At 36.5% G+C, this 11,282-nt stretch overlaps 1 protein-coding gene across 1 annotated transcript; it reads right to left on the minus strand.

Moving 5' to 3' along the window:
• Nucleotides 1-8,302: 8,302 nt before the first annotated feature.
• Nucleotides 8,303-8,857, minus strand: LOC148009264 (dirigent protein 21-like). The gene has a single exon (XM_087673519.1). It carries the CDS (start codon nt 8,855-8,857, stop codon nt 8,303-8,305), a length of 555 nt encoding a protein of 184 aa, XP_087529645.1.
• Nucleotides 8,858-11,282: the final 2,425 nt, after the last annotated feature.

Raw genomic sequence — 11,282 nt, forward strand, 5'->3', positions numbered from 1 at the left:
CAATTGGAATTACTGATTCACTTTATGACATTCAGTGGGATTTGTGACAGCTAATTGGTTTAATCAAGAGCAGTGTTTTTCATGGTTGGACCATGTTGGCTAGATAATTTTTGGCAGAGTGCTGGCTACTGGTCCTGATTTATTCTGAAAATCCTAAAACACATCTCTGGATTGCTGTCATTTCTGGATGTGATTAAGAGCATAATGCACTCTTCAGAGGTCTTGCCATGATTATGAAAGAAGCTCACATGCAATAGCTAAAGAGAAAATAAAGCAGATTTTTCTGAGACAAAAAGGAGGGACTTATCAAGTGTATGGTTGTGTGGTTTTGATAAAGCAGATTACTATGTTCATTCAGACCATTATCATTCTGAGTTTCATGTAACTCACTTGACCTGAAATATAATGTATTTTGGCATCAACAATTCAAATTTTCTTCTTTGTAGTCTCTTCCATTGCTGCATCTAGAACCCCGTGTTCTGCAGCCCTTACGTGAACTCTACGACATCGCAGTGGTAACTTCTCTTGTCTCAAGTTTCCTAAACAGACATGGTTCTTATTGCAATAGAAATGGTCACACTACAGATGATTGCTGGGCAAAAAAATATAATGAAGAACATGGTATTACAAATAAACAACCACATTTATCTAGATATTATTCTCCCTATGAGTACTGCAAAAAAAGTGATCATCCAACCCATCTATGTTTCAAGAGGCATTTTGATTCAAATTGTAATAGAGCATATATTGCTACACATAACAACACTATTGAAGAAGAAAAATATATGAGTTATTCTATCTCTTCGAAAAGAATACTTTATATTTGTGATGGATCTCTTTTTATTATTTATTTTGATGCTATGAAAAACATGACATATCAGTCCCAATGGTTACATAATTATCATTCTATTCTTGTCAAGAAATCGGTTTATCTTACTAATGACAAAACCTCTCAAGTCAAAGGTATAGTGATCTATATGTTGGTACTCTTTCTTCAAAAATAATTTTGCATGGAGTTTTACGTGTCCCAAATCTATTAAAAAATCTTATTTCAATTACACAACTTATGGATCTTGGTCTCTTTGTCGGTTTTGACCACCATACCAAGTGTTGCATTGAGAAAGATGGCCAAACCATAGCTATTACTCCTCAAAATGGTAATATTTTTGAGTTATCTTTAAATGAAGATGTTACAAATGTTGTTACATCTCCTAGCAATCCTAACAACAAAATATGGCATTATCGCTTTCTTCACTCTAATTTTTCTAAGCTTATCAATCTTTATTGGCATGACCTTGTTCAAGGTATGGAATTCAAAGCTCATCCTCATATGGGTGTTTGTGAATATTGTGCACTTGGAAAGCATTTTCCAAAGCGTTTTCCATTTCCAGCACAACCCATTCTAAATATTTGCTTAATCTTATTCACACTGATATTTGTATACCTTTTTCTGCATCAAAATCTCAATATCAGTATTTCATGACTTTTATTGATGACTTCTCAAGAAAAACTACTATTTTGATCTTATGACACAAATTAGAAGCTTTATTATATTTTAAGAAATATCAAGAAGCTACAGAATTTCATACTGGTCATTGCATTAAGAAATGTCACAATGATAATGGTAGAGAATACATTTCAAACACTTTTGATGATTATTGTACTTATCAGGATATTCATCATGAATATATGGTTCCCTATCAACAAAATGGTATTGTTGAACGTAAAAACAAGACTATTCGCAATGCCATGCAATGTATGCTCATTCATTCTAGCTTATCTTGATATTTTTGGATTGAAGTTGTCTTAATAGTAGTATTTGTGCAAAATCATCTTCCTACAACTGCTCCTTTTGCTAAAATACCAATTACAACTTGGATAAGTGAAACTCTTTTTGTTTCATATTTTCAAACTTTTGGATGTATTACTTATATTCATGTAGCCAAAGAGACTAACAAAAAACTTGATCCCCTCGGTTTGAAAGTTATTTTCATTGGATATTCAATTTTTTCGAAGGGATACAAGTTTTTTGTTAGTCTCTTTGGCTACATGAGTCGTGATCCATCTTCCAAGAAGGTAATCATAAGTCGTGATGTTATTTTCAATGAGCAACTTATGGGCAACAAATGATCTCAAGAGGATGTGGTCACTAGAGGATGTTGATGATATAAAGTCATTACTCACTTCGTTTCCTTTTCTATATGATGATGAACCTCTATCATAGGATAATATTGAAAATTCAAATTAGGATTCACAACTTGCACCTATTATTGCCGATGATGACCTTGGCATTGATCTTTATGTTGATGTTCCAATTGATAATGAGCATGGAACTTGTCATGTTTATGATGTTGGTGTTCTTAAGAATGCTCTCAATATTTGTGAAGACCCTGTCTTTTATAGTGATGCCATGTCATCCCCACAAAAGGAACAATGCTAGAAGGCTATGATGGATGCTGAGTATGAATCTCTTCTTTCTAAAGGTACATGGGTTCTAACTGAGTTACCACCTCAACATAGTGTTATTAAATGCAAGTGGGTTTATAAGAATAAAACAAAAGAAGATGGAATATTTGAAAAACTCAATGCAAGGCTAGTTGCCAAAGGTTTCTCACAAATTGCAGGAGTTGATTATCAAGAAAGGTTCGTATTACTAGTATTCGAGTCTTGTTAGTTTTTGTTGTTGAGTTTGATTTGGAGGTTCACCAAATGGATGTGAGAATTACTTTTCTTAATGGCAATTTAAAGGAAGAGATATACATGGAGAAACAAGAGGGATTTGAAGTCAAACATAAGTAAAATCTTGCTTGCAGACTTCATCAGGCACTCTATGGTTTTGAACAATCTTCACAAGCTTGGTATCAAAAGATTGATCTCTTCCTTACAAAACAATGTTTTATCTCTTGTTATTCAAATCTTAACTTATATTTCAAATGCTTTAATGATAGTTTTGTTATTCTTGCTCTATATGTGGATGATACCATAATTGTTTCCAACAATCTCAACTTCCTTCAACAAGTAAAGAAGGTTTTATCTTCTACCTTTGACATGGTTGATCTGGAGATATACACTCATGTCTTGGTATCCATATTCAACACTATCGACAAACGGGAATTTTAATACTGTAACAAACAAAGTTGATTGAAGATATTATTTAGAAGTTTTGTTTGGGTTTCTCACATCCTACTAGTACTCCTTGTCTTGTGATCTCTACCAAATTAAACTCTCACTTTTTTTATTATGCTTGGTTGGCTAGAAGGCATGTATAAATACTTTAATATATTAATTCAATAGCTATTTGATACATGTCTCTAATTTTCTTGTCCTATGAGAAGTCTTGATGTAATACTTCAATACATTGATTCATACTTCACCAAAAACATGGGATGTCCATCACGTGGTTTCTCAAAAACTATGTTTGTTTCACTTTGCAAAAAGAGAAAGAGTGGAGTGAGTGAGATGAAAAGCCATGAGGTTTACAATGACACAAGCTATGTGATAGGCTAACGAGCATGGTAACCATGAGTGCACATAAGGCAACCAATAATAACATGAAAGTAAAGGTGTAATATGAAAGGTGTGGGGCCAACAAGTGTGCTAAAGAAGTGGACCTTAATTACATTTTTCAAATATTATATGATGTACTAACTTTGGGTTGGGAAAGTACAAGTCAAGAATTGCTAGATTTTCCATGTGCATGATAGAAGTTCAAATATAATTGTTTTAACATATTCTCGAAAGGAAAATTTCCACACACATCAAGACCTTGTGTAATAGGTCTCATATCTTGAAGAAACATTTGGTAAGTTCAAACAAGTACATAGGGGATGAGATCCTATGGGCTATTCATTGCAACATTATTCATTCTGTTTAAAGATAACATTAAAATACATATTCGTTCAATTGAAATGAATGCATCTATCAGTACTTATAGATTGTGAACAAGTTGAAAATCCTAGGAGATTATATCCGTGCACTTTGAATTTATTAGATAAAGTTTTGATCATGGCTTATTTCAATCAATGAAAAAATTATCTATAGTCTTTGGACAACACAAATACATTCTTTCGTAAAGAAAGCAGATCTACCTTCTCCCTATGCTAGAAAACACCTCCTTCTTTTCTTTTTCTAGATGTCTTGTAAAATCTAATGCACAATTCTTGAGAAGATAGCCTATAGAGTGAAGAGATAAAAAGAGCATTGATACTTCTTCATTCCTCTCAAGACCATTGTATTTGGCCTCCACCTATATTTTTTGTGTGGATGTTGAGGGGGGACCCTTTGGAGGTTGGCTTGACAATGATGAGTTAGGTTGAGAAGGGGGTGACTAAGAAGTATCATTGTGAAAGAGTAGATTTGAGATAAGGCATGATTGTGATGAATACAATATGAGGCTTTCCGTGGAAACTCGGTAAACAAGATAGAGATTGAAATTCTAAAATATAGTATACAAATTTACTTATACAAACACAGATACACACACATATATAAAGAGTCTACATGATTCAATATCTTCTCCATGTACATTTTGTTGTAAAAGGTGAAGATCAATATAGACATGCTATGTTCTCTTGAACAAATGGGTATATGTAGCCTCTACCTTAATGTGCAATTGAGTCTTTCTTGTTACTCATATTATTGATTGACTGTGAGCTTAGATTGGAAAGACGTGAATACAGTTACATAATTTTGCTAAAAAAATTTGGTTAATAGAAGGATCAAAGGGATGAAGGAAAGATAGGTGAAAGGAAATAGAAAATGTGGTAGTTGAGTGTGTGAAGATAGATTGGATAGACATCGAGAAAGGGATATAATAGAGCTCTCACAAAGTGGAACAAAATAGTAGAGCTTAGAGAAAAGGGATAACCAAGTGGTTTTTAATTGAAGAAAATTCAAAAATATATATATATGAAGGTATGGTAACTTAATTTTTTATCATTAATATATGTGCTTGAATAATATTTAGTATAAATAAAATTATTAGAAAATTAATGGATGGAAGTATGGAAAGTTGGTAAATATCTATACCTTTTCAAGTAGAAAATAAAAGGGATTTTAGGTAGGATTTTCAAAATAAGAATGATTTTATACTCTTATAAAGAGTCCAAAAGAATATTATGAACTTACAAATATCCTTCAAGAATGATTAAAAGAACTATTTTTTCTGTAGTCTTACTTTTTGAGGTTTTCCTCGTACAACTCTATCTTTTTCTCTCTCTTACATGGACTCTTCTGCTTCTTCTTCTTCTTCTTCTTCTTCTTCTTCTTCTTCTTCTTTTGCTTTGTGTGTGTGTGTGTGCGCGCGCGCATGCGTTAGTAGTCTAGGAAAAATCATCTATATTTTTTACTATAGCTTAGCCACATCCAAGTTGCTCTATTTGAATGACAAGAAATGCAAAGGGATACATATAGTCAGATACCAAGGTTGGCTTGAAGAATGTTTAGTAGGTTGTCATTTGCAATGTAGGGTTTATTCTTTCTGGCATATTCATTAGTACTTTTAGGTGCCTTGAGGTTATTGAGACTGGCTTGCTCAACCTTGGAGGACTAGCTTTGGTGGCATTCTTCCTTGCTTGGTTTTCAACCCTTATTTATGTGAGTACATTGAGCTTTTTCCAAATTAGAGCACGTTTGGAAATGGTCAACCAATCACATTTACCAAAAAATGGTTGAGGATAAGAGATGGATCACTAAGAAACAATATGAACTTTGGTAGTTTTGAGATAGTAATGCTGAGTGACATGATCGGCGTAGCTTCAAATGTGGAAGTCTAAGCTTCCCTATCGAGGAAAAGTTTTCATATGGAGGCTTCTTATTTGGGGTTATTCTAGGGGATGTGCTACATGGGCCAATTGCTGTGGTAGATGTGCCTTCTCTACTACACGTGATGAGGCCCTTGCTCATCTTTTATTTCTTGCCCAATTGGGAGATAGATTTGGGACTTCATTCCTCGAGTATGGACATTGCTATTACATCGACAAATGGCCATCCATTCTTGGGTTTTGGGTAATATGCCATCCATGGCAATGTTATAGTCCCATCACCCTTGTCTCTTTCATTTCATGTAATGGATAGTCTTTGGCACATCTTGCAGACTCACAATGCTTCTATATTCTTTGATTTGGTCTTGGGCATCCATAATCCTATAGGTGATGTGGGAGAATGGATTTTATGGCCCTTCCATGATTTCGATTGGCATGATACTTGGAGAGGTGGCTACTCCATTCTACAAATCAATTGACATACTAGTGTCAATATGATAGTTGGTATGCTTGTAAATATGCAAGATGCATATCCAATGTTGGTATGACCATTGGTATGCTCATGAATATGCATCTTGATGTAAAGACTAGGTACAAGTTGTGATATACATTATAATAAAATTGCTATGATTATACAAAAGAAACTAGATGTTTATCTTGTGAGTGAGATTTCATGGGAAATTTAAAAAAACTTGTCACACCATGTAAAAATGGCATAAAACAGGACCTATCTTGGTAAGCTTAAAAAGCTTAAGGATTAGATAATGAAGCTAGCTAACCAATATGGTTGTGAAGATGATGATGTCTATGACATATTGGGAGGAAAATGATGCTCTCTCTCTCTCTCTCTCTCTCTCTCTCTCTCGTTTCTTCTTCTCTTTCTCGCCCATTCTTTCTCAACCCATTTCACAATGTGTATCATGGCTCTCTTTTGCAAACATAGCTTGTAAAATTAGAACAATTGATGGTAAATTAAATTAATGTAGTCTAAGTATCCATTTCTCTCTCCCTTAAGGTTTATGTATATGGAAGCTTTTGCAAAACTCCATGCACTAGTGGTTTGATGAAAATTAAACTTTAGGAAATCAATTATAACAACACAATGGCTTGTAATTGCATGTAATTACATCTCACTCCTTGCTTTGTCAATAAGTGTACCCTCCCCCTATTTTTCCATATCAACATTTTTTCATCCCCGTAATTGCACCTTTCTCCTTGAGCTACATTAAAGATCCTTAAATTTCTTGATTAAGGTTTTATCCTCCTTGCCTCATTCTCCTTTATTGCCCCTATAGACCATCAAAGTTCTTGAGTAATGACATGTGTTATTGCCTTTCATGCTGCCCTTCATGGTTTTGCTATTTTAGAGATATGATCTACAAATATCATGAAAGCTTATATCCCAATAGTTAGAGATAGATGTTATGTGTAAATGGAAGCTTAGAAGGCCATACTTTTGCTTTCATATACAAGGATAAAAATTCTGAAAAAGCCTACCATAGTGTTTAGAATTTGATCATTTTCACCTTATTGTTGAGCTGAAAAGGACCATAAATGGAAAAGAGCTATAAATACAACCATATTAAATTATTATATATCTTGATTATGTGCATATGCTTTTAGTGAAAGCCCTCCACATGTCTCCTACTCGAGAATCCTTTGCAAAGTGCAATTATTTCACATAGGAAAAATTATTGTTCTTATTTTCATGCTTTCTTTATTAATGTCCATAGTAGCCCCTTTGGTTTGAAAAGATAAGTAATAATATAGACCCACATATCAATTCAATGAATATTTAATTCCATGCTTCAAGATGTGCTTTGCATTGGAGAGTCAACTCTTGGAAGGAAGCTTTCTTTCATTTTGCATTCCTAATTAGGGAAGGTTGAAATGCTTTGAAAACAATGTTGATATTGCAAGTCATGGTAATACATTCATAGCTTTGCGCATATAGGTTTGAAGCCCATGTAACAACGAGCTTATATGGGGAAATAGATGCAATTAACTTTTCTAATGTGGCAATGAAAGAAATGGGAAATTGCAAGGGGCAAGAGAATGGCTTGAAAAGAAGAGATGATGAAATGACAAGCAAGTGTTCTTTATAGACCCTAGTGTTAGGGAAGGGTTAAGGTCTGTGGGGCGACCCACATATATATACATATAGGCTTCACCCTAGTTCAAATCCTTTATTGATCATTTTTGTCGAATGCACAAATCTTTACTTTCCACACATCATTGCATTCATCGCAATTGAATGAAAGACTATCGGCGGATAGACTTTCAAAAATTTTGTAGCCAGGGTACGCACTTTGCAAAACCATGCTAAGAACTCGTTCATTACACAAATGCTACAAATTCTAGAGATATACACGGTTGGATAAACTTTGGAGACCCTATTAAACGTTTTAATCCAATCAAGGCTGAAAAATTAGTGTTTGGCCCGGACGGGAATGGGGATCAGGGACCTTATCGTGAATTCTGCCTTTTAAAACTGGATTGTATGAACAGAAATAAGCTCGGATGCTCGCCTGAGTGATCAGCTAGTGGAGGAAGCGGATGTCGTGGTGGAAGAGACGGTAATCGCCGTCCAAGATGAGACGCGTCGCGAAGCCGTAGCCACGGGCGCCACGAAAGCTGCCGGTGCCGCCGACGATGGCGAGCTCATTGATACGCTGGGCCTTCACCTCAGCCTGGATCTGGAAGGTGCCCTTGAAGTGGCCGTCATCGAAGGTGATGTACTCCACCTCGATGAGGTCGATGCTGTTGCCGGACAGGTCCTTTCTGTAGCTGGAGTCGATGGTGAAACCCCGCGCGAAGCCCAGCAAGCTGGAGTTGCGCTCTGGCCCCGACGTTACGTTGAAGGCGAAGAGCTCTCCGTGGCCGAACAGCCCGGTGAAACTGGTGTTTAGGGCCGGCAGCATGCTCTGGTTCAAGCTGCTATCGGCTTGCAGCACCTGCACGTAGTACTGCAGCCGGCAACCCTCGAACTGCGGGGGAGCAGGGTATGGCTCGTCCCCCGTGTTACTACGGCATGATTGGTGCCGAAACTGCCGGCCAGCCCACGCGCCCCCAGACTGCTCGATGATCATCGCCATTATAAAGGCTAGCCCTATTACGTGAACTAACACGATGTGGGCCGCCCCGACATTAGCTGTGATTGCCATCCTCTTTTGTCGTCCAGCTCTGCAGATAGGCTATAGCAGAAGAAAAAAAAGGAAAGTGTTGTTTCTCGGACCAAGGTCTGCACGGCCGATGTAATTTCCAACGAGTCACACGATACAATCCACCGTCTAGCTGAGATTTGCGAGCCGATATAAGAAGGCAACGAAAACCAACAAGTAGCTGGTCTACTCTCCCTCGAAGATTATATGGAAAACCCAGCTATCCCCATGCGGCTCCATCACGCCATTCCAGCTATACATATCATCCGTAACAGACTGTTTTGGATGCGATGGACTTGAGAAAGGGTCAGCGCGTCATGGCCGCCTTCCTTCGTAGCTCACGTACATGCTGTATAAACCTCGTACTGTATTGATGGTCGTATGCCTTCTAGTGCTTACGACGGTGACAGCGTATTCTTCAGCGCACGTGGGGGTAACTATGTTGATAGATTTTCAGCAATCAATAGCCCGTAGGAGTCATCGCCTTCGTACCTCTGTTCTTACCAGACGTTTCTTCAAGCTATGGATTCAAGCTATGAGACCTATTCCACAATGTGTTCTGATGTACATGGAAATCTGCCGTTCCAGAATATGTTAAAACAATTCTATCTAAAATTCTCCCGTGCACATGGAAAATCTAGCAATCTTGACTGATTCTTTCTCAAACCGAAAGTCAGTGCAGCGGATAACATTTGACAAATTGAGCAAGATCCACTTCTCTAGCACATTTCTTGGCGCCACATCTTTTGTATTGCACCTTTTCATTCATGTTATTACTGGTTGCTTTATGTGCAGTTCATACTTACAAGGCTCATTAGTCTACCACGTAGTGTCTGTCATTGCAAACCTTGTGGAATTGCAACTCACTCGCTGCACTTTTTTTTGTTGAGCAATGCAATAGATTGTGTGGTTGTCTTTGCTTTCTCAAACTCATCGCCCCTTCTCTTTGCATATTCTAGTACAAATAGTTTATGAAAAGTGAAGATGAACCTAAAAATATCATTGTGGTGACACTAGTGATCTTCCCCCATTTTCATGTTTTTTTTTTGTCTATTTTATTTGAGGTTTTCAACATAGTCCCTCCTCCCTAGTAGTATTTTTTCTTTCAGGAATATTTTTTCTTTTTAAGCTAAAAATATGGATCCTTGAAAGCATAAAGATTCAAGGAGGATCATAGACAAGATAGGCCATGAGTTTAAGAAAGCAAAGAAAACTACACACTCTATTGCATGATAATTTCCTCTTAAACGGGCATATGGATACATCATGTACATTGCATTCAATCCAATTTGACTTGCTAACTCACAACTTTATCCATTCAACTCATCATCCCCATATTCGCCCACACTGAAAGGTACGACTCATATTATGTTGCATACCAATAAGGCACCACTCACATGCACAACCAAATACAAATGTTTTAATACACCCGTGGTGCCTTATTCAACTACAACATGATGGTCACATAGATGAGCACATTAGTTACATTGATTGTCAATTATACCCCCTCACTAGGTGCATCCTATTGCTACTACACTTACACGGTGGTGAAACTCTTTATTTTCAAGTCTTGAATTCTTTTTCTTCTTGTCTTCAGAAAGGACGACATCTTGCTTCTTTGTCTTGGCTATTTTCCTCCATGAAGTTGGATTGTCTTTTGAACATGCATGCAACTTCATGATGTCCAATCTTCATACAATGATTATAATTTGCTTAGCATTTCTGTCTATATTCTTCACTAATGTGTCCTTTCCTTCCACATTGGTAGCATTCCTTGGCATCCTTCTTCGTAAAGAGTCTAGTATCTTTGCTTGTAGATAAGTAAACCTACCCTTTATGTTCCTTCTCTTTCAAAAGAACTGAAGATATGCACCCTTAAAGGTTAAGTGATTCATGAGTAAGAAGTGAGTCTTTCAAAGATGCATATTCCTTAGGTTGGCTTAGAAATAGCATTGTTGTTGCATCCTTTTCAATAAATTTCACTTGGATACCTTTAAGTTGGTCTTGAAGTAAGATAGAGACCAATTAAAGCGAGTGCTTATTCATCCTTCTCTAACCATTCTTAGTTATTTTTGATGGTGCATTATCCCAAATAATCCTCCATAGCTTCTTTTGCATAAGTAGAAACTACATCTAAGTTGCCCAAGTATGATATTCCCCTTCCATGCCCTCAAATTTCTCAATGCCAAATGAAATATTGAAAGTTGAAGACAGATTTTGTAAAGAGTTGAAGCAATAATTTTTGCAAAGAGGTCTTATCACAATATTTCCTAGGTAATGTCTAACTCTTTACAATGTATTTTGTGAGATAAATTAGCTTCTACATTTTAGACAATAGAAATCTTGCATATGATGGCCT

Source organism: Lygodium microphyllum, unplaced genomic scaffold (genome assembly GCF_053477565.2).
Source record: "Lygodium microphyllum isolate KBCC unplaced genomic scaffold, Lygodium_microphyllum_v1.1.10 scaffold_31, whole genome shotgun sequence".
In the NCBI taxonomy this organism is placed as follows: Eukaryota; Viridiplantae; Streptophyta; class Polypodiopsida; order Schizaeales; family Lygodiaceae; genus Lygodium; species Lygodium microphyllum.

What these genes read in the sequence shown, in the direction of transcription:
- LOC148009264 (XM_087673519.1), bottom strand. Translation starts at nt 8,857, where the DNA reads ATGGCGATGATCATCGAGCAGTCTGGGGGCGCGTGGGCTGGCCGGCAG.